Source organism: Colletes latitarsis, chromosome 8, assembly GCF_051014445.1.
Source record: "Colletes latitarsis isolate SP2378_abdomen chromosome 8, iyColLati1, whole genome shotgun sequence".
Classification (NCBI taxonomy): Eukaryota; Metazoa; Arthropoda; class Insecta; order Hymenoptera; family Colletidae; genus Colletes; species Colletes latitarsis.
Genome location: NC_135141.1, coordinates 27798815 through 27821720, shown reverse-complemented (window position 1 = coordinate 27821720; position 22906 = coordinate 27798815). Strand labels below are relative to the sequence as shown.

Below are 22906 nucleotides of genomic sequence, written 5' to 3'. Positions count from 1 at the left end.
AATCAAAGTTTTATTGACCTGCAGTTAGAATTTTATTTAAGAAAATTGATTTTATTTCACAACATACAGGTAACACTGTCGCGTAGAAATATTGGCTGATATAATGGCATAGTGTAATTATTAACAAGAAATTATTATTGCACAAATATCTCAATATTGGACTAAAATGTTACCATTTCTTCAAAACATACAAATCTCGGATATAATTCATTTTCTCGTAATGGCGGTGATTGATTGCGGTTACTATGGTTTTTTTTTTTTTTACAAAGCTTACCTAATTCTGGATGTAGAAACATTCGTGGAATTGTTTCTTAGCAGTGAACATGTTGCCTATGCACTATCTCGCAATGAATAATCGAATAAAAACACTGAAATTGAAACGAGGAACAAGAACGGAGAGAAAAACGAAAATGTGCTTCCTCACAGCATTGTTGACTTCGAAAGACTGAAACATTCGCCGCCGTACTACTCTGGTCGCCGTGTTGTCTGTAACATCGATACTGCGACCAAATTTATTTTTCACCGATGTACCATTACCATAAATATAATTAGTAATTGACACGATAAATGTTTTGCCTAAAAACGAACGATGTCGTTGCAAACAGCGTACTCGATAAAATATTACAGCTTTATTTTGAGCACAGTTGTGCACCGAATTTTACGACATTCGATGTTCGAATGTTTCTAGAAAAATGACAAAAGACAATTATAAAATCACGAAAACGTGATATTCGTCTCCATCTTCCTGGGCATAAAAAAATAAATCCTACAGCAGAACATTTTATATAACATTCTAATTATAGTATCATTTGCTGGCTAATGCGACTGAAATAACAAATACGATGGGGTTAATAAATTTAACGAAAACTTTATTAAACTCAATAATGTGTATATATGGGAAATGTGCAGGAAAATTATTTTATGTGACATAGTCTTTATACGTTGTTCAAGTTTAAGTACGTCGCCGAACTCGTAGGGATATCATATAACGATCTCTCAGGTATTTGATAATCCGAAATTACTTCAGAAGCGCTACTTAAGTTCTGAAAATTAAAGAATAGTCCCGATTACTACATGTTTGTTCCATTCCTGTTTAAATTGATCATTTTTTACAGTTGTCAGAATAATTGTGAAACACGCAAGAGAGTAAATAACTCGCGCGGCCAAACAATAAAAGTTTAGATGAAAACATTTATCCTGTTCGTAGAAACGGTATTTATTTTCGTTCGATGGAACTTCGAAGACTTACGTATTTTTTATGCATGGTAAGACAGAAAGTACAAACTTGAGGTCTTGTTTGTAAATTAGTCCAATGATTGGTCCAGTAAACACTACTGCTGTCCTCAACGCGTGAACATGGTTGATCTATAGGGCCAGCAACGAGAACGGCACCCAAGTGGTTGATGTAACTGCTGGCTAATCTCAAAGTCTCTATTTTCGATAATTTCCTATCCACTGGTTCCGTCGGTATTAATGTTCTCAAGGCACTGAAAGCCGTGTTCACACTGCACAGTGAAGATTGGAATTCTTGAGTCTTGTAGCTGTTTGCACTCCTTACCCTCCAAAAGGATATTTACAAATTTTCCACTATTGGGGTACAAAGTTTCGTTCGTACGCTGCTCAAAATGTCGCAATAATACGTGCGAATTGAAATTGAAGAATCGAAACTCGAGATGGAAGGCTATTGCGAATTTAGTTAATGGTCAATTTGTACAGAATTCTTTAATTATTTTGAGTAGCATACAAACAGTCCATTTACTTTTTTTTAAGTATACTTTCGTCTTGTTCGAGAGATTAATATAAATAACGACATATACATAATATTTGTAACAAATGCTTCGTATTTTGTTTGCTCGCCGAGTGATAAAGTCATTTGCATAATTTATTTAATTATTTTATGGAGCATATATTACAAATTCATGTAATTTAAATGAATTACATCATTTAATAATAATCATTGTTATTACAAATCTCTGTTGTTATAAATATAATTCTTAAGCTGGTTAGTCGAAAAATTACTCTTGAAAGACAATTGCTAGTTTTATCTATACAAAAAAGTACAATTCATCGTTACATTAACTGCATTAGTTTAAACAGATTTAATAAGAGCAATAGGGTGAATTTTTTTTTTATCATAGACGATAATTGGTACGCATATTTTTAGGGCAAATATAAACACATGTTTTATACAATGTTTCTATTACAATTTTATTATAACAATAAGTCAACAATTAAATCTACACCCAAAATATCCAAAGAATACTAGAATCACAAACGGAGAAATAAATACACTAGTACGAACGTGTATTATTGTACATAGTTCGTGCCATCGTACGAAGTAAAGGAAATTTTTCGTGTTTTATAAAAACAAAAAAAATTATTTTCACCTATGAGTGCGGTCCCTCTCGCGTGCATTCGCTTGATAACGTTGTTTCGTCGATTCTTCTTTCTTTCGTGCAGCCATGCCGCACCGCACTGTTATCAGTTAATCGTTATACAATTTCGTTAACTTGAAAGAGCCGTCCGACTACACCGGCGGCTCATTTATGAATGACTAAGCTTCGCGGCTTCCGTCGCTTCCTCCAGGATTCCCTCTTCACCGACGTGTCACTCTTAACCCCGCCCCCCGTTACTCGAATAACACATGTGAACTGCACGTGCATCCGACCAGGGGCGAACGAAGCACTTGCATGATGCTTCACTAGTAAAAACACAACACATTAATGACAGTCCACAACAATCGTGTACGATACAAATTCCAGCTAATGTATATGACAGAAATAAGATGACAACGTAACGTCAACAATAATAATATATAAAAAGGAAAAAAAATAATAATAAAAGCTTAGAGTACAGAGTAATTAATATGATTAAAGTAGATTGCAGTAGTTTTATAAAATTTGTAAGAGAAATTCTCTTCTAAAGATCATAACATGCAATTTTCTTGAGATCAAATAAGAATAGTTTTGACCAACAAAATTGTTTACAAATACAGAAGAAATTTTCATGGAAGCACTTTGCAAAGGACGTGTAGCCAAAGACTTCTGATATTATTTTTTTTCAATTAAAATGCCACAAAGGACGTGAACTATTATGTTGCTTTAAATATGGAATTTTTGTACTATTCTCGTTAGGCAAGTGGTTTCTGAATAGTATGATTAACGTGACACTTGTGCTTCCTGCACACAAACAAATCGGTATACGTAAATGTGATGACTCCTACGTAAAGTGGTTGGAAGCTGGGTTTCACATTACAGGCAATAAAAACAAGCCGACAGCCGACAGGAAGAGCAAGGAAAACAAATTCCATGTGTAAAATTAATTAGGACAGTTCCATGTAGCTTCCAGTCGACTCATAACTATCTCATCTACGAATTCGTTTAACGTTAGAACTTGGATATAACTACGATAAGATGACACCAAAAGATAGTCTTTTATAAGACAGGCATTTATTTCTGTCCAGGGAATCCAGTGACAGGCAAACTGGTAATAGGAAATTATACAATGATTCGATTTTCCGATTACACATAATTTCATTTTGATGCGTTTTCTCCATTCCTTGGGTAAAATAGATAGAAAGAAGTCTGCTTGTAATTTGGTTAAAGCGACGCAAATATAATTCTTTTACAGATATTTATATTATATAAGTAAAATATATTACAGCCTTGTAAGTGCAAGCAGACAAATGATAGTACATTAATCGTTGATTTTCCACGACATAAATCATATTTTGTCATTACTAAATCATTTCAGACGCTATTTATGAAGATATAAAAAAAAAAGAAACAAAAATACTATCAAACTGGACGTTTCTATGAAATATTTACTTAGTTAAATAACTAGATTACATTGAATTAATTATATAGCGGAAAATTTACACGTTCGAATGGTTCTCAGAATAAAGGATTACTTAGATTGAAAAACGTTACGCATCAATTTCCAGCGCCTGCACCATACAGGATATTTCTGTGAAATCTGTGGAGCGCACGACCATGGAAGATTATGCGTTCGCACACACCGTTTTTCTATAAACTTTTAAACTTTGGTCACTTTGTTACAAAGTTCTAGTAAGTTAATCAGCCGCTCGATCGAACTAGTATCAAACGCTCATGGTCTTCAGGGTAAAATCTTAAAGGATACATATAGAAAATATACAAATTGTCCGACACAGAAATTACAATAATATTAAAACTTAAGTTACGTTCTTATATATACTAGAACACGGAAGGTCTGCGAACTGTTGTTTATGGTCGTCACGAAAGCACGGACACCTCTAAATATGTTCGGAAGTTACTCTACAAATTATAAAATTATTTATTTATTTCAAAGACACAATTCATGTTCAATATCATATGATAACGAAAGAGGGAACATTCTATTATTCTCTTGTGAGCACGGAAGGACTAAAGGAGGCGGTGAACCATTTTCCTCTGAACACTTTGGCATTATCACCGCTGTAAATCAAAATCAAACGGAACGAATCTCGTTTTAGTAATATCGTGGACATGTAATATATACCTAGAGATTTAAAACAAATTTACATGTCAAGCGGTCCTCTATGGTGCTAGATTAACCTAGCACTATTTCAAATCATTTTTCTTATCGTATCGTATTTACACTAAAACGTTACATAACGTAACAATCCTTACGTTTTCATCTTGCGTTTACTTGTATAGCTCTAAAATACCGTAAAAATAATTTCTGATTCTAAACGTAAGGTCTTTGACTTACATCCTTGCACCTTTTATTTAAATCACGGCGGTCAAATACCGCGAGACGGTGATTCTCGTTAATTGCAAATCTAACGAGACACTTTCCGTTCCTAATTATGAGGGATAATCATTAAAATATATAAATACAATTACACTTAAGGGCGTGATCCACGTGCGGCTTCTTCCAGTGCGCGAACTTTAAGCTCGCGCTCGCGCTGTTGTCTAAAAAACACCCTTTGTTAGTCCGTTTCACTGGTCGTCTAATCAAGCATACAGTATATGCAAGCTTTGATAATGATTTCAAAGGACGAACCTTAAGTATTCCTCGTGATGGGCTACGAGTGACGCGTGAGGCGGAAATCGATCGCGTTCCATCATAAGGTGACGTTGCAATTGTTCGTGATGCACTGCTATGTCCGTGTATGGTCTTCCGATAAGTTCCGCGGGATGAAGTGCCAGTCCTGGGTCGCGTGGCATTAAGCCTGGTCGAGGATAATTTGCACCAGCTGCCGCTATACACACAGAACATATTAGCGAACCCTAAATATAATCGTATGTTCTTATAGAATATATTAAGCTTTGAAATTTATGGGTAAACAGACATGCATGACAGCGCGTGTGAGACTCGTTCAATGACATTTGCTTGTAGTGACAATCGTTCCTTTGCCTAGCGAAGATGATGAATGATGATGATGATCATAACGACGACGACGACGACGACGACGACGACGACGATGATTATGATGATAGTGGTATATTACAAATGAAACGATACAATGACTAAAGTATTATGAATGGTATGTTGATGTTACATTAGTAAATTAGGTTGGTGTCTGTAATGTGCAGTTTTCAAAGGGATTCTTGTGCAAAACGGACGCCATATCACTTCCATCCACGCACGTACACGCATACAATTCTCGTAACACTCGCGCACTTGCACGTTACTTGAACGTTATCGAATCATCATTTATCGCTCGTACCTTCACCCAAAAGCTTGATGATCGAAAAGCTCGGTGCCAAGTTATAATGGCGTAGCGAGAGAAGCGACAGAAAAATGCAAAAAAAAGTTTGCCGCAGAGAAAAATTTGTCTTGTTTTTCTTCTTTAAAAGTAAGCTCTTACGGTAGTTAGGAGAATGCTCTCCGTTTAGTTAAATTCTGACTGATGTTAAACTGATTGAATGAAAAGCACGTTTTAGTACGCTTACACGCAATCGACCGCTTTACCGATCACAGCCTACCAAAGAGGATCAAAGGAGCAACAACGCTTTAAAACTTCAAATGGAACATACATTGATACAAGAATAGTTAAAGTGAAAAGGCTGTATACTCTTTCTAATCTTTCTTCGATTAAAAATATCTCTCGTACTCCATACTTTCTTTGTCGGAAACAATCAACTTTTGGTTACGTTAACTTAAAAGGCAGTTGCGATCACTGGACTGCCATTTTGCATTTAAATTACAACAAGAGCCGAATACAGGATTTAGATAGAACTTGTTATGTCCTTCGTCATCGGATAACATTATGACCAGTGAAATACGTATACTTGATGGTAAAAATATAGTAAGCTCGGAAAAAACAGTAAACGGTGAAGACGATAGCGCATCTGAATGTTGGCAGTAAAGATCCTAGAGACGAATTTTGTATACATTTTAAATAATAGCGTGTCAAGGATCGAGGCACACCAAGGAATTAGCCTAAAAACAGGATCCGCTTACAATTCTACGCGAGTGTACCACGAGCACCTGACTATATTTCTTCCAGCAAGTATCTTGGGGACATAGCAATTTAATTATCTTCCCGATAATACTACAGAAGCTATTTTCATCGGCTGTAAGTACAGGCGGTCGGTGAAAGGGGCGATCATCGTGCAGGAGCGTACTTAGACATCCTGATTTGTAGGACCTACCAGGCAGGGGGAATCCAGCTGCAGCCGCAGCCGCTTCCTGCTGTTGCTGAGCCTGTTGCTGGGCCTGCTGCTGTCCCGGATGTAAGTGCAAGTGCGTATGCGCATGCGTATGCGCGTGAGTGTGAGCATGATACTCGGGCGAAATGCCAGCCATCTGCAACCGGACCATCGGGTCAGCAGCTAGAGCCAGTCGCTCGTCCAGCTGGCCGTGGTGATGAGCCGCCACGGGATGGCCAGCCCCTGCACCCGCTGGCCCCCCGCCGGCTGCAGTCGGTATCCCTAAACCCGACAGCGCCTCGATCAAACATACTGTCCTAGTCGTACTCTTAACGCTAGCCAACTATATCTTTCTCCTGACAACGAATTTTTCTGTTTTATGCGGCACACTTCTGTCAGACGTCCGACGTTTCCGACTGGTAGCTGCATATTGAACGATCGAATATTTTCGAAGCGACATGCGTAACGATACACAACAACCAATCATACAGGGCCGGCTTGACGCATTTGGCCTGCTAAGCATAGCAGAGGGAGCACTTAAAGTTGGCACGCAAAACCGATTTGTACAGTAATTCCCGCTTTCCAGTGACAAAATTGAGACCACCAGTTCACTTGAAAGCGGGCTATCTAATCGTGAAATGTGTTACGTGGAACACTCTGTATATGTCACAAATGGATTGGCGAGGTTCTCAAACACAATCTGTAATCCGAAGCAGTTCATGTTTAGATTCTTTCACCGATAAGTCCACGCAAATCCATTGATAATACTATCATGAAGATATATTGACAAATATCAAAATTTTCATTATCTTCGTACAAAAAATGTCCTATTTTAATCTTTACATACATATATCATATACGAACATAGAGATGTTTCCTTTAAAATCTTTTAACCCCCCGAAAGTAGTTTTTGAAAATTCATCGTAACTTCCAAAATATATGTATTTAACAATTAAAATAAGAGACCCTGTAGTATATATGCACCGTGATTCACTTAAATTAAGCATCTAAATTATTCCCATTGCTACGAAAGGTAGAAAAAAAATGACAATGCGGTGTTGCAATGGTTTAAAAGCGTACACTTGATGACGACAAAAAAGTTCTGTAAAAGTCATTTACATTATTTTGCAGATTAAGATTTACTTTTTATGACCTTTAATAGCAACGGAAATAACTTGGACGTTCAATTTAAATAATTCACACTCTATATGTGTATTTTATCGATCTCTTTTAAATTTATCAGCCGCACGAGTCGACGAATCGCTCACGCTGAAGCATAAATATTGGCAGGGATGATTCCGTTATTAGAATCCAGTGTAAATATTGTGACTTGAAAACGAGAATTACTGTAATATGTTAGAGCGGAGAGGCGACGAAAGGGTATCCGTATAGAAGGGCCGATGTACTCGTGGTCGGCCCTGTAGTTACTGTAGCAGCAGCCAACATCCGGAAACGATCACTATCTCGCTTTATCCCTATCGCCGTAGATCCTAAACTTAGATTCTGCCATTTCGAATCAGAATCGTTGCTAATTTTTGTTCATTCCACTATGCGAGAAGAAAGATATGCATATTCAGGGGAACAGTAAAAGTTACCTAATCTCTCTAAACGTTCCCTTTCCAGTTGACTGGGGCCAGGTGGTGCGCCGTACAGGCCGAACTGATGTAAAGCTTGAGGAGGTCCTGAAGGTCCAGGCGCGAGTCCCGCAGCCGCGTAACGACGGTGTATCTCCAACCAATGTGGATCCACCGGCGCTGGCATCGGTCTAGGCGTTCCTTTCAGAAGCTCCTCCTTTAATCGATCGTTCAGATCTCTTTCTCGTAATTCTCTGATTTCACGTTCCCTTTTCTCGCGATCCAAGTGCTCCAGTTCCAAGCGTTCTCGCGTGAGGGGACTGTACATGTAATGTAACATTGGATCCGGTGGCGCCGGATGCCTGGCAGGTGAAAATGCAGCATGTGGCCGCGCGTATTCCGATAACTGTCTCAAAGCGGGAGTATCGGCGTACGATCCTGGCCGCGCCGCGAACCTGTCGTACCTGTCGTTGTAAGGAGAAACGACAGGTTCGAGAGGTCCTCGACTTGGTGGTTTACAAGCTTCCGGTTGCTTCTCCGGGGTCGTCATTTTTCTAGCTTGCTGTGCCGCGGCTCTATCGCGTTCTTCTCTTTCTCTTTCCGCTTGTTTCCTAGACCTCTCCTCCCGTTTTCTGGCCAACTTCGAATCCGGGACTGGCTTGAACATCAAGTCCGTCCTCGTGCAAGAATTATTCTCACCCCGATTCCAATGCCGCAAGAAAATAGCCGACTGCGACCTGTGACATTCCGAGTCTTCGATTCTCGGTTCCGGAGACGGACCTCGAGGACTCGGCGGTTCTTCTTGATCCTGCTCCACAAGATCGGGTTCTATTTTTGGCTCCGGAGCGACCGGTAGTTGAGGTTGCGACTGTCTATGATGATGATGCGCCGAACTGCTAGACGTTAAACATGTCGCAGAAACTAGTGGCGGTTTCCGCTGAGTATTATGCGAACTGTGCGACGAAGAGTGACTGTGGGAACTGTGAGACGAAATAGTCAACAACTTATCGTGATGCAACGTTGTGGCTTGATGCATACTGGAAGAATGGTGATGCGTAGCGATAAGGTTTTCACCTTCCTCTCTAGTTGTCACGCTAGAACTGGTACTCGAATGATGCGCAGTCATCATGGTCGTACTTTCTTGACTTCTCTGCGGCGACGGTGGTGGAATTGCATGAGGTACAGGACCGTAAGGATACGGTGGGAAAGAGGGATATCCTCCGACTGGAGCGTATCCTGGATAAGCGTGAGGATGGTACGAATGCATGGCGGTGAACAACGAGTGATGCATCAATGGATGATGCGGATGGAACGGATGAGCCATATGTGGACTCGGTTGCTGCGCTGGGTGCATCACCGGTTGAGGAATAGACGTGGGTGGTGGCGGAAGAGTGGGTGTCGGAGATGCAGCTACGGACTGTATCTGTGGAATAGGTTGATTACTAGGCATAGAGTGTTTACTCGGTGTGGGTGGCTTACTGGAACTGTCTGGATCCTTCTTGATATTCTCTAAACTTGGGCCGGGAAAACCAGACTGAAAACCAGGTACTTTCACTTCTTTCAAACTCTGAAGTGGATCTGGTTCGGGGGGAATAATCTCCTGTTTGATCTTCAAATTTTGTGGTTCCATTGGTGGTGTGCCAGCCAAATTGTACATGGTAGATGGTTTTTCCATAGACAGAATTCCACTCGGTTGAATCGGCTGAAATAAATTACTTGGTTCGTTTCTTTCGGATTCGTTATTGTCTGGTCGTTCTGGAATTCTCTCAGATATTCTGTCAGGTATCCTGCCATCTCGCATTCGTTCTGGAGGAAGTCTATCGTCTGAAATACGTTCGGACATCCTATTCTCAGAAGACATTACAGTTAAACCAAGAGGTTGCGGTGAACTCGACATTTGAGGCATTTGCGTTATATTCGTTGGTATACTTTGCGAGATATTGAGGTTTAATGGTGGTCCCGGTATACTTTGGGGCAGATTTTGCGCATTCGACATATTTTCACCGTGAGTTCGAAGATTTTGCGTTGGTCCCATATTTTGCGCGTTTGACATGTTCTGAGGCATATTTGGTGGCATCTGCATGCTCTGCGATAAGTTTTGCGGTACATTTTGAACAGGAGGAACATTGGATGTGTATTGCATATTAAGTGGCAGTCCTTGTTGCGTTGGAGACATAATTTGCGAATTTTGTATATTTTGTGAGCCAGTCGATGTGCAAATACCACTATTTTGAATCGTTTGAGATAGATTACGCGGCATATTTTGACTAATATCGTTCATGTTTAATGGCTGCGACGTAGTCAAATTCAACTGCTGGTCAGGTTCCTTCATATCTTCGTTAGACGGAGACATGGCTGGTTCTATAGGTAAGGGTTCCAACTTCAAGGGTTGATTCATAGCTAAAGGTCCATCGTCTATTTGGTCCTTCGTTTCTGCCGGTTCTTCCAACAAAGGTTTCTTATCCAAGGTATGAATGACAGGAACGGATATCGGTAAAGTCTGTATAGGTGTTGGTACAGGAGTAGACACTGGCGTTGGCTCAGAAGGTTCCTCGGGTGTAGTTACAGCCGGACTCACAGGCTCCTCGGTTGGCACTGTAACTGGAGTGGGTTGATTTTCGTTTGTATCACCTTCTCCTTCTCTTTCAGGCTCATCCATGAGAGAATTGCTATCGGTTGTAAGTGACTCTGAAGGACTCTCAGGACGTTCACCGCGTTTCCGTTTCTGAGATTCCTTATCTTCATCTACCTCGTCTGTTTGAGGTCGTTTCTGACCTTTCTTCGGTGTTTCCGGTTTGCTCGAGGATTTTTTCTTGCTTTTGTCCGGTGTTTGTTGCTGCTGCTGTTGTTTCTCTTGATCGGGAGTATCGGTTCCACCTGTACGTCGAGGTCTTGCAGGTCTAGGCGTTTCCTTAGCCTTATTTCTCGTACGCATTCTCCCTGGGCTATCTGGTGATTCCGCAGGCACAGGGCGGAACAAATACGGAGGGGCAGGCGGCAATTCTCCGGTTTTCTTCAAATGTATTCTGCATTCCGTACAAAGCAATAATCTATCCTTTCCAGCTACCTGATAATCCTTCGAATTAGTTGAGAAGCAATGTTGGCACGAATGCGTTGCTCCGTTCGTATTCGTATCTCTGGAATCACTATCTTCCTCCGAATTATCGTCCTCTGTCACAGAACTAATTTCCCCGCCAGGATTATTACTAGCCGGTGTTCCAACAGGTACTGTTTCAGGTTCAGAAATGGGCTCTTTCTGACTGACACTAACTGGCGGAGTATCTTTGGGAGGAGTAGGGACTTCTTCTTTGGGAGTGCCAGCTCTTGAATTACGCGTGTTACGAATTCTTCTAAGCGAGCCCTGCCGCCGTCGTCGATGAGGTCGATTATTATTTGCACCTGGCGTTTTCTTCCATAAATAATAGAATTCGACCAATTCCGGCTAAAAATATAAAAAAAAAAAAAAATCTACAATAATTCGTACTATCCCGGCCTACCTTATTTGTACGTAGATTTCGATTACCGTGTCTTTATGAGGTAAAAGATCCTTTCGGATCCTCGAAAAGTTTTTCCCAAATTGTCGAAGTCCTTTGACGAAGCGTTTCTATGAGACAGAGCGACGGCCAATTAATTGTGTGCCTGGCACCTTTCCTTTTAAGTAATGTGATCCGCACGCACGATTATGAAAACGCGACTACCGAATCAAACGAATTTCCCGTTTAGTCGTTTCAACTTACAGTTTCCTCCTCGGACCACTTTTTATCGATGCCTTTAGGTACGGGACATTTAACGAGAGCCTGCAACGCTCTTCCTGGGTCATAGCCAGAGTCGTGAAAGATGTCCAGAGCATTGATAGTCGTGTCGTCTCGGGAAGCAGCCACACAACCGTCATCCGGGGATCCTCCATCACACATGCCAGCAAATGCAGCCATAGATCGAGCTGCTCTTAAGTACATCAGAAGATCCCCGTCCAATGCCATAGCTGGAATCCATCTTAGCTCCTCTCGTTCTTTAGAAAACTCTGGATCAGGAAGCAGCTCTCCAGGAGGTATACCCGGCCGATACTCAGGCAAACGGGCCTGACAAGAAACCAATTCCTGTACCCAAAATTCGGGATTGTGCGTGGTTAGCACCAATGCCAAAGCGAGTTAGTTGTACGCACCTATACTCCGGCTTGCTTTTCGAAATCTACACGAGCCAGTATAATTTTTATTCCATTCTGTTCCTTTTGTTACATTACTGGTACGAGAAGTAGCGTGAGTACTTTATGTTTGTGTACAAACTAATGATCATAAATATAAGCATGAAAAATGAGAATTCAAATAATGTATGATTATTATACACATGTTATGGCTTTACATTTAATAACATTAGTTATGTTCACGTTTACAATAAAAGCTATATAAGTTAATATAGCGAACAAAAGCACATTCACGTAATTCTTTTAGTGAATGGATAAATACGAATGGTGTAAATGAGAGTGAGCCGAAGAAAGAAAACACGATATTTCACAAACAACAAATTACATGATATTTACAAGATGGAAACAGAACATATTTATGGAAAAGTCAAGAAGATAAAAATACAAATGCTTTTCCATAAATTTTATAGTTTCAATATTTCAGTCGCAACATATTATACTCATAGATGGTTCAAGTAACCAATGGGTTATTATATAAACAGAATAATTTCTGTTTCTAACAAATATGTTTCTGCAATTTCACCGTGACTGAATACCACTATAAATATAAAAATAACCTTATACTACTATTTCTATAACAACTTACATATTATCATAGAATGTTTCATCATAATAACTTGCATCATATTCAGGGTCTTTCAGTGATAGTAATAAATTGAGGGATGGTAGTTAAGCGTTGGGATTATACTGTTGAGTAAATAAGAATCATTACCATTATGACTTAAAGAATAACTATCATTGTTATTTGAACCATCGACATACAACCAAACTGTGTAAGGAATAGGTCTCTGCTTTTCCACTATTTAAATTTATAATTTTTCTTTCAGCGTGTACAAATACAAACAGATATTAAGGTTGTAATTGGACAATGAAAACATATTCTATGAATGTGAATTTCAAGCACTAAAGAAACACTGGTATCTTAATTGCTCTAAATCTGTAACTAAGCACACGCCATGCATGTTTTTAATAATTCTTGAAAATAACATAACTACAATTGGCAGCATTAGAAAATAATCATATATTCCTGGAACATGTTACCCAAATACATCCTTATTTCCATTTTTTTTGAAGAGCACGTAAATCGATAATACTTTGATACCTTAATGTTTGCTGACATTTTTAATAAAATATATTAACAGCATTTATGGAATATTAATCAAAACCAATGTATGCATAATAATATATGCTTAAAATAAAATTTATCTACCAAATAAATGTTTCTATGTCCTTAGTCAATAATAGTACTTATATATTGCTACTAATGTCCATTATAAATTTACAAACAACACAGTTTCAAACCTCTTTGTTATATGCAAAGTTGTTTAAAACTACAGACGCTTCAATAACTTTTGAACAATGTACACATACCTAACAATTTTAAATGATGACAAATTTCTTAAATATTTTACTGTCCTAATTCCAATTACTTTCACAGAACGATTGAAGTATATGAATTAAGAGCAATTACCACTGAAAATATTAAGTAACACGATAGAGTATGTCACAATTACTCGATGCTTTGGTAATCATATATTTGTCTTAATCTATACACTCAAAATACATGTCTTAGGAGAACAAGCCTTGAGTTAGGTACATTGTGCAATATAGCTAAGTAGCAAAAAGGTTTTCAAGGTATATGGCAAACCTGGTGCGAAGGGCCAACCCGAATCTCGCCCTGGGTGCCGGCAGACATCTCCCCCTCCTCCGAAGCTCCACCGTCTTTCTCCAGCGTTTCGAGTGGCTTCTATCTTGGACTTTCAGTAAATTCCTATCATCCACCCCCTGAACTGTATAGTCATTCTATCAGTATATTTGTAATAATTTTGTAGGAAGAAGTACTGCTAACATGCTTCTTTTTCAATGACCCTTTTTTCAACAATGATGTCAGTTATTATGACAGTACTTTTTACATTATTTAGTTACATACATAGAATGATTGTTAATATCAAGATACATGGTAACAAATAGTTTTAATTCTATAAATGCAAATAAATGCTCATAATTTCATTAATTAATCATTATCTTTGAACCATCTTTTTTTATATCTTTTTTGCTGTGTATATTTATAACGATTCAATCGGTCTAATGAAATACATAAGATACACCCTATGAAAATAATAATAAAATACAATAAGATTTGCTTAAAAAATTATAGACACTACAAAACGAATACTGTAGAAATATTATTTCCTCCAAATATGAAAATACGTAGAAATTGTTTCTACTTGTACCTTTAATTTACATAATATAATACATGAATAAATTATAATTAATGAAAGAATATATAAACAAATCCTAAAACATCAGCTTCTCCTAATTTGTATAATTGTTAAAAAAAAAAAAAAAGAAACAATTCTCTGACCTTGCAGAATTATAAGATTCGTAAAGGAAACTGAATGTTTGTATGTTTGTGTAATAACCCATTAAAACGCACTCGCAAATACATATTTCTACTTTCTTGAAGTGGTCTTGAGTCACGGTGAAAGCGGTAAACGGCATAAATGAGCTTTACTTAATTGAAACGCTTTATCGTCATTATAACATAATTGAAGCGTGCCAAGAAGTGATGGACGTCATAAAAAATTTTGATTGACTCATCGATGTGCAATGCGAAGTATAGAAAAAAAAAAAAACAGCTATTTACACAATTTCGTCATGTACGCAGGAAAACGCGAATGAAATGTGTGCGTGGACGGAATTACGAACGGCAAGCAGTTATTAAGTTATTCTGACGTGTTGCGGACCGTTCGTTAAAGTTTTTCGTCTCATCGCGCCTCGCCTTGGCAAAATTCCGAGGAACCGTTAAAATAAAGTAGAAAGCCATAAAATTTCAAGGCAAACTCACCCGTGATAAATGTTTCAACGACGTGCTCGCATTGTTCCTCCCAATGAACTTGCTTCCACGTATACGCGTTACACACAGACCCGATTACGCCAATAAATGAGCGGTATAGAAACTTAACGATTCACTATAAATTAACCACCGAGTATTATAGAATATATCTTTCACAAATCAGTAGCCACAACACCCAAACGCAGCCATCTTGTACTACGTTTTGTTTCGTTTTTCTTTTGTGGGGGTGCGTTCCAATTCCACATATTCCCTTGTTTCTTTCTCGTCAATGAATTTTTGGTGGCAATTTAAATTTTGGACTTTTAGATTTCCGATGCCTCAATTATAACAGCTTATTCTTGATAGTTTACTGTATTAAAAAGATGAATAAAGTTTTATTTATTCATTTATTTCACTTTTACAAAATCATTAATTTTATTCTAGTTTATAGATTATTTTAATGCTAACAAAATTTTAGTACTTATCGTACGTGAAATTTTTACATGTTTTTAGAAACTTCTAGACACGAATTACTGATTTTAATTTTGGGATACGATTTCTTCGAACAAAATTAATTTCACAATACTTTATTACTAATTGTCTAAGTAAAAATTATGTTAATATCTAAAATTGATACTTTAAAGTATGCTTATTGTATTTGATAATATCAAACATCAATTATTGGCATTGAGTACCACTTATCTCTACTCTCTTTATCATCTATATTCATGTCGGTATTGTGTCGCAAACTTTCATATTTTACGCAGTCGGTTTATAGAGTTCCAACAGTTTTGCAATCGAATGCAAAATATACCATAAACATGGTGGAAAAAACAGCAATTTTGTTGATAGCCGACGGTTCGGAAGAGATGGAAGCGGTGATCACGGTGGATGTTTTACGCCGAGCCGGAGTACGTTTTCTAAGAAATATAACCTTCAAATATTTACGCAGTAAATTTGAACATTGATAATTTTCATTGAATATTAATCAAAATATTGCTTTATCTAATAAAGATAGATTATTTTTATTTGAGTATTAACTAATTACATGCTTGATTGAATTCTATTAAGAGAACTTTATAGAATTTAGTTATTATAAATTATTGTTAGGTCCATGTGACCGTAGCTGGTCTTACCGAAACTCCATGTGTAAAATGCAGTCGTGACGTTAAAATTTGTGTCGATGCAAGTCTTAAAGACTTAGTTAACCAAAAATATGATGTTGTAATAATGCCTGGTGGCCTTGGTGGTTCAAAAGCTTTTGCATCAGTAAGTAGAATAAAAAACATTGTTGAAAAACAGAGATGGACTTATGTTTGTACATCATATAGTCTGCAGAAGTAGGGAAGCTGCTACAACAACAAGAAAAGGAAAACAGAGTTATTGCTGCTATTTGTGCAGCACCAACTGCACTAAAAGCACATGGCATTGCTAAAGGAAAACAAATCACATCTTATCCTGCAATGAAAGATCAATTAACGGATGAATATAAATATTTAGAAGATAAAGTTGTGACTGATGGTATGAGTTTGCTAACAAAATTCCTACTACTTTTAAAGACATGTTATTTATGATTATACATACATATATTTTAGGAAATCTTATAACTAGCAGAGGTCCAGCAACTGCATTTGCTTTTGGTTTGGCTATTGTGGAAAAATTACTTGATAAGGAAACTGCAAACAATGTGGCCAAAGGAATGTTATACACGGAATAAAAATGGAAAAGATTATACATGAAAAATAATGTATATTTAAAAATAGTACATAACTGTATTTATATTATGCATTAAAATTTAATAAATTGATATTATTCATTATAAACGATAGCTTTTTAATTATTTTTCCTACATTTTATCCATGGAAATATAATACTGTTATTAATTTTCGATCATTCGAATTCGAAATACCCGCTCACTTTTTAATATGGCCGCCGTACATTGCCAAATTTTTTAGAGTTTATCATGTTTTACTATGCCATCAATGCTTCATTTCACATATATGACAGTTCGTAAGATTCGATGTAAAATATGAATTTATTTACTGTATAATTTTGCAAGCATTTTATTCATTGTTCAAAGAGAAGCGAATACTCGGAAACATATTTTTACAATTACGAAAAATTTAGTACCTAGAAAATGTTTGAGAGTGATGATTGGGATCTCGATCAGGTAAATTCAAAATAAATATTCTTATTGACTATTTTTTATAGGAAAATATTATGCACGCGTTGTTCTTTACGTAAACAATCGTTAAAATAATTCGTATATTAATTTTTAATACATATTTCTAGGATTTCTTAAACGATGTGGATGACAAATCAGTTAGACTTCATTCTGTAACAGACGAGAGTGAAAGTGAACCGAAAAGACGTAAAGTAGAAATTTCTAATGATTCCATCCTTTCATCCAACAATGAAGTGGATTTGTGTAAAAACAAGAATTTTTACAAAACCAAAACATGTGACGAGGATAAAGTATCAAGGAAAAATTTAATACTTGGTATGTTTAACAAAAGTCCAACAAACAAAAATATTACTCAAAGTGTGTTAAGTAATTCAAAAATGTTGAATGAAAATAATTTATTAAAACAACAATCTGATCAAACACAAAGCTTTGGAAATAATCAATTATCTAGAAAAGATTTAGTGCATGGAATACTTAAAAATAAAAATATAGATGATAAAGTTATCAAAAATAATACAAAAAATTTGGAATCACAAAAGATTGAAACAAATATTAAAATCAATAGTAACTCAAATGTGCAACAAAAATCTATATTACCAAATAATAAAATAAAATATGAAATTCATAGAAAGAGTCTTCAAGAAAAGAGTTGTTCAAATACTGATAATATTAAACAAATGACATCCGGGTTTTCAAGAAAACAATTATTGTGTAATATATTGAAACAACGATCTGTAGATAAAGTAGAATTTAAAACTAAGTCTGTAATTAAACCTCCACAAGTACAGTCAAATAAAAAGATGACACTAATTAGAAGGTTTCCTGGTCCAGCTGGTTTACTACCAGATGATATAGATGCAAATGTTTCTCATATTTCATACTTAAACAGTTTAGAAGAAAATGAAAGTACAGTAGAATCAAATGACTCTAATCTACCTGAATATTGTTCCCAAAACACAAAAGATCTATTCACAGAAGGTGCTTGGCAGTTAATGTTAGATGATTTGCCAGATGGTTTTTTAAAAGGATACGAAATTGCCACTGTAAAACAAATGGCAAATGCAAATGGTTACAATAGCACAAAAATTGATTTTTTGGCAGGCATAGTGGAACGTATAGATCATAGCCATGACAATCCCCCTATTGTTTTAAAAGATTTCACAGATAGTATTCAAGGAATTGTACATAGAGACATACCACTCAAATATCCAGGTTTATTAGAGACAAATGTTGTTGTATTGCTATGTGATGTAGGTTTATTAAAGACTTCTGGATCTTTTATCTCAAATAAATATCAAGTTCTAATTTCACCCTCATGCTTGTTAGCTATTTACTCTAACAAAGGTAAAATAGAGCGTACACATTATATGGAATTAGTTCTAAAAAATATTTCAAATGGAGAAGAAGAAGAAGATGAGATAGATCATGTTCTTACAAGAGCTCTAGAACAAGAATCGTTAAAAACATCGTCTAAAGATTTCAATAAAAAAAGTTTAAATTGTAATACAAATGTAAACAAAACATTTGAGAATATGAACGAATCAATGAATTTTGATCCGGTAGAAGATATTTCCTTTACAGTTTCTTCCACTGAAATTACAAATTCTCAAAATAAGAATTTTATAAGTCCATTACCTAAAGATACTAAACATATAAATAAAAAAAATAAAGAATTGGTAACAAACAAAATAGGAAATATGGAAAATGATTGTCAACAAAAGTCTGATACTTTGTTACAAACTTTAAAAAAGTTTTCCCCAAACACAAATACACATAAAGTGTTGTCTCATAATTCAATAATTTTGCAAACAGATGTTGACCATCCATTGTCTACACAAATCTGTTCAGAAGTAGAAAAAATAAAAGAGTCTGAAAAAATGGATGTTGACAAAAGCAATGTAAACATGTTGCAAGAAACAGAATCAATAGGTAAAAAGTTATATACACCATGCAATGATAACTCAGAAAATTGTGCACAATTTCTTAATACTTTGAAAAGGAACAAACTTTCAGTTCGATCCAAATTATTGCAGTTTAAAAATATAAATACATTAACTCAATCACAAAATTCTGAAACTAACTCTCCATCAGATTTAAAGAATGACAAAGAAACATTTCACAATAGTAAGTTGTCTCATATTCCAATTTCTTCATCTAATACATTACTTCATAATAATACTGAAAATGATTCTGATGATGAAATGTTGTCTCAGTTAGATATGGATACCATTTTCAGTAATTACAATAACCAAAGTTAGTTATCCTTGATACGATTTTATGGAATGTTTCTTTACCCATTGAAAAACAAGAAAGCATAAAAGCAATAGATTATATTTAAAATCACGATTCATAAAAATTTACTTCACAATGTTGAACACAATTTCTAGGAAAGTAAGATATATGTAAATATTCCTGATGTATTTTTTGATGTACAAAATATAAATATAAATATATATATTTTTCGTAAAAAATATTGAATTTGTACTATTATTCTTCTATTTAAGAAGGTTCTATTTAAGAAGGATAATATAGCAATATAAAAAATGTTATAATTTTTGATTTTTTTGAAAAAAAATTGTTTCTTGTCTAAAAAATTAATTTCAACAAATTTGAAGTCAATGTAAAAAATTTATAAAAATGTTACAATTTCAAAATTTTATTTAAAAAATTACTAGTAATAGATTTTTACAGGATTGCCTCCCCCCCTTAAACTCTGCATACTCTAATGATCGCTTTTAGCACGTTTCTTTTTGATGGAGATTAGATTATTAAAATTGTATAGTAAAGTTGGACCTATTTAATTATTCAATTATTGCTTCAATAGTACTCTTTTAAATGTCCAGGATATCGTAAACTTGTAGACTGAAGTTTGTTTTTTACGCATTTCTTTGCAGATAAGTATCATTGCACGTGACGCAAACAGTAATATTTAAGTACACTTGTTATTTTTTCTCCATAATCGAGTGCTATTGAAATCTCCGTTGATTAAGATCGAAGAATAATCAAAGACATAATCAACGACGTATCTACAATCAAATATTTCGAACAATTAAAATTTTATTCGATAGGTTATTTTATCTACGTCTTTCGGGCGTTACAAAGTTTTCTTCATCCTCTGTTAAGAAAAAACGATAAAGGAAATCTGGTAATATCATAAGCAATTAAATATTTCAAGGACACTCGTAGAGGTAGACTCGTATCCTTTACTTAATTCGATGAATTGTATGCACTTATGGCTCTGGTTGTAATCAACTGTAATGGCCACGAGCTAACATACCTAACCTCAAGTTAATTCATTTACATACTTTTAAAATACACAGCTGTTTATAGCGCTGCAAAGGCGTTTAGTACACTATTTTGGTTTGATACTTCTCCAGACATATCGTACCAACTCGATACGCTCATTGTAAACTAGGCCATTAGCCTGGATATCAGCCCTCATCGATCACGAGCGTAGGATCAATGATCTCAAATCCATAGCTAGTCTCCGCGACGTGGTTGTGTGTACGCCAATGCGGATCTATTGGATCAACCTTGGTGTACCCTGATTATCCGATGGTACATCTAGGCGCACGATCGTGCGATTATGAAGTGCAATTTACTCACATTAGTTACGTGAGACAGACATTTACGTTACAATAAATCGCACGATATATGAGAATGCGTGCGACAACAGGTAAATGAAAACTGGCTGTGATTCGAGGGAATCGCTCGACCGAAGACTCGTGTCGAAAGTAACGTAGTAATTTAATTTCCGTACGATAAGGAATATAACAAACGCCAATAATTTCGCGATCAATCTTATCCATCGTACTTTGAACTCTAGAGAAAAAATTGTATTTACGTGATTAATGACTCATCGTTTTCTGGCAACACTATTTTTCATTTGAAATACACCTTTAACCGATATAACCTATGATATTTATACAATACGCGAGTCGATATTTTTTCGCGGGAAAATGTTACATGTCTGTTCTAACTCGTTCTTGATCGATGCTTTAGCAGATTTCATACGATGAATAATCGGATTGTCTATGTTGTCAGAGGATTCACGAAAGAAAATTGCATTCCGTTATGCAATTGCATAAGATTACACATGGCATTAACTACAGGAATCTAAAATTACGGTAATATTTACATTCATTTGATCGATAGAGATTTCCTTCGTCTTATCATTAATAAAATACTTCTATTCAGAGTACGTTTTCTTGGAATATATTATCGTTTGAAATTGCAAAACAAATTCTTTGTTGACATAGACATAGTACAGATACAATGTGTGTGAATTAAAAAGTACACCTAAATATCTCGAAAAATATGAATGACACGGAAAAATGTTCTAGACAAAAGTTACAGAGTATCGAGGAAAACATACGATACCGATATTTATTTGATCTTCCGATGACCTTGGAAAACTCTACAAAGTCCAGGTTTGAATTTTTAATTAGCAACTTACATTTTTTATTAGATAATCTTGTAGCTGACGTTAAAACGTTTTCAAAACATTACCTTCATGTTTCTCTGGCATAAGCCATTTCCGGAATGTAAGCCCTCAAAGTTGACGCACCGCCGTCATTAGTGTTACCTGCTGTACACCGCGGGAAGGTGGTTCGGTCGAACTTCGTACATTATAGTAGCTCCACAGAGCCAATTAAGAGTGTGTGTGTGTGTGTGTGTGTGTGTATGCAAAATACATTTATTTATAATCATGAGATTACGTATAAATTTCCGGATGTTCAGGAATTTTAGGAAAAGTTTGTTTACATTTGGCGATTTGTACGGTTTTAATTTATTTTTCTTTAAGATCATACGAATAACACACTTGGATACTCCACTGTTAGCTGTCACTGTCCGAATGGATGTTACAGGATAATGTGAAACCGCAGCCAACACGTTTGTCTCGTCTGTTTCCGACCAACTTTCAACTCGGTGGTTTTCTCCTTTTACACTCCCAGTTTTCTTGAAAATGTCAACAATGATTTTCAACACCGATGTATGCGGTTTTGGCTTATTTGGGTTTGTGAAATTTTTTACTCGCTGCTCTGTGACTAAGATAGCCGTAATCGCGTAAAAAGACTTAATTTTCGGCCTTCGGTATTAGAAATATTCATTTCGTGTCAGTTGCACGGTCAAAGTGTATTTACGTAGCCAACAATATTGTCCGTGAGTTCTTTGAATTTTCCACGGCGTAGGTAAGCATATCGAGTAACGCTAATACCAGAGGACTCATATCTTAGACACGGCTTAAGATAAAGGAACGTATAATAGCAATATAAAAAAAGCACTTTAACATTAGCTACAAGAATATGTAACAAAGAATATAGCTTTTCATTTAAAAATTCAAGCGTGACTTTCGTAGTTTTTCAAGATCATTGCAAGGTCAAATAAATCTCGGCATCGTCCATATTGTTCGAGATATTTAGGTGTTTTTTTTAAGTCACACACGCACGTATGTATATATATATATATATATATACGTGTATAGACAAGCAT

At 36.1% G+C, this 22906-nt stretch overlaps 4 protein-coding genes across 15 annotated transcripts; 2 read left to right on the top strand and 2 right to left on the bottom strand.

Annotated features, from left to right (window-relative positions):
* Positions 1 to 181: 181 nt before the first annotated feature.
* LOC143345164 (transcription factor 15) lies at positions 182 to 2526 on the bottom strand. Of its 4 annotated transcripts, none has more exons than XM_076772030.1 (3): positions 2388 to 2526; positions 1250 to 1559; positions 182 to 1043 (listed from the first exon to the last, which is right to left on the bottom strand). In XM_076772030.1, the coding sequence occupies exons 1-3, from the start codon at positions 2462 to 2464 to the stop codon at positions 936 to 938; spliced, it is 495 nt and encodes a 164-aa protein (XP_076628145.1). In that variant the 5' UTR covers positions 2465 to 2526; the 3' UTR covers positions 182 to 935. The 4 variants fall into 4 exon arrangements, with proteins under 4 accessions (XP_076628145.1, XP_076628147.1, XP_076628148.1 ...); XM_076772032.1 differs by having other exon boundaries at positions 1286 to 1559; XM_076772033.1 differs by having other exon boundaries at positions 1250 to 1505.
* LOC143345162 (uncharacterized) lies at positions 2183 to 15450 on the bottom strand. Of its 9 annotated transcripts, none has more exons than XM_076772020.1 (9): positions 15241 to 15450; positions 14041 to 14182; positions 11929 to 12288; positions 11715 to 11795; positions 8213 to 11633; positions 6621 to 6899; positions 5026 to 5224; positions 4866 to 4946; positions 2183 to 2701 (listed from the first exon to the last, which is right to left on the bottom strand). In XM_076772020.1, exons 2-8 carry the CDS (start codon positions 14086 to 14088, stop codon positions 4868 to 4870), a joined length of 4467 nt encoding a protein of 1488 aa, XP_076628135.1. In that variant the 5' UTR covers positions 14089 to 14182; positions 15241 to 15450; the 3' UTR covers positions 2183 to 2701; positions 4866 to 4867. The 9 variants fall into 9 exon arrangements, with proteins under 9 accessions (XP_076628135.1, XP_076628137.1, XP_076628134.1 ...); XM_076772022.1 differs by having other exon boundaries at positions 4866 to 4934; XM_076772019.1 differs by lacking the exon at positions 4866 to 4946.
* A 441-nt stretch (positions 15451 to 15891) lies between these two features.
* Positions 15892 to 17051, top strand: LOC143345163 (protein dj-1beta). Its single transcript, XM_076772029.1, has 4 exons — positions 15892 to 16139; positions 16339 to 16497; positions 16560 to 16749; positions 16824 to 17051. Exons 1-4 carry the CDS (start codon positions 15957 to 15959, stop codon positions 16943 to 16945), a joined length of 654 nt encoding a protein of 217 aa, XP_076628144.1. The 5' UTR covers positions 15892 to 15956; the 3' UTR covers positions 16946 to 17051.
* A 128-nt stretch (positions 17052 to 17179) lies between these two features.
* Positions 17180 to 19833, top strand: LOC143344771 (uncharacterized). The gene is made up of 2 exons (XM_076771162.1): positions 17180 to 17398; positions 17521 to 19833. Exons 1-2 carry the CDS (start codon positions 17366 to 17368, stop codon positions 19669 to 19671), a joined length of 2184 nt encoding a protein of 727 aa, XP_076627277.1. The 5' UTR covers positions 17180 to 17365; the 3' UTR covers positions 19672 to 19833.
* Positions 19834 to 22906: the final 3073 nt, after the last annotated feature.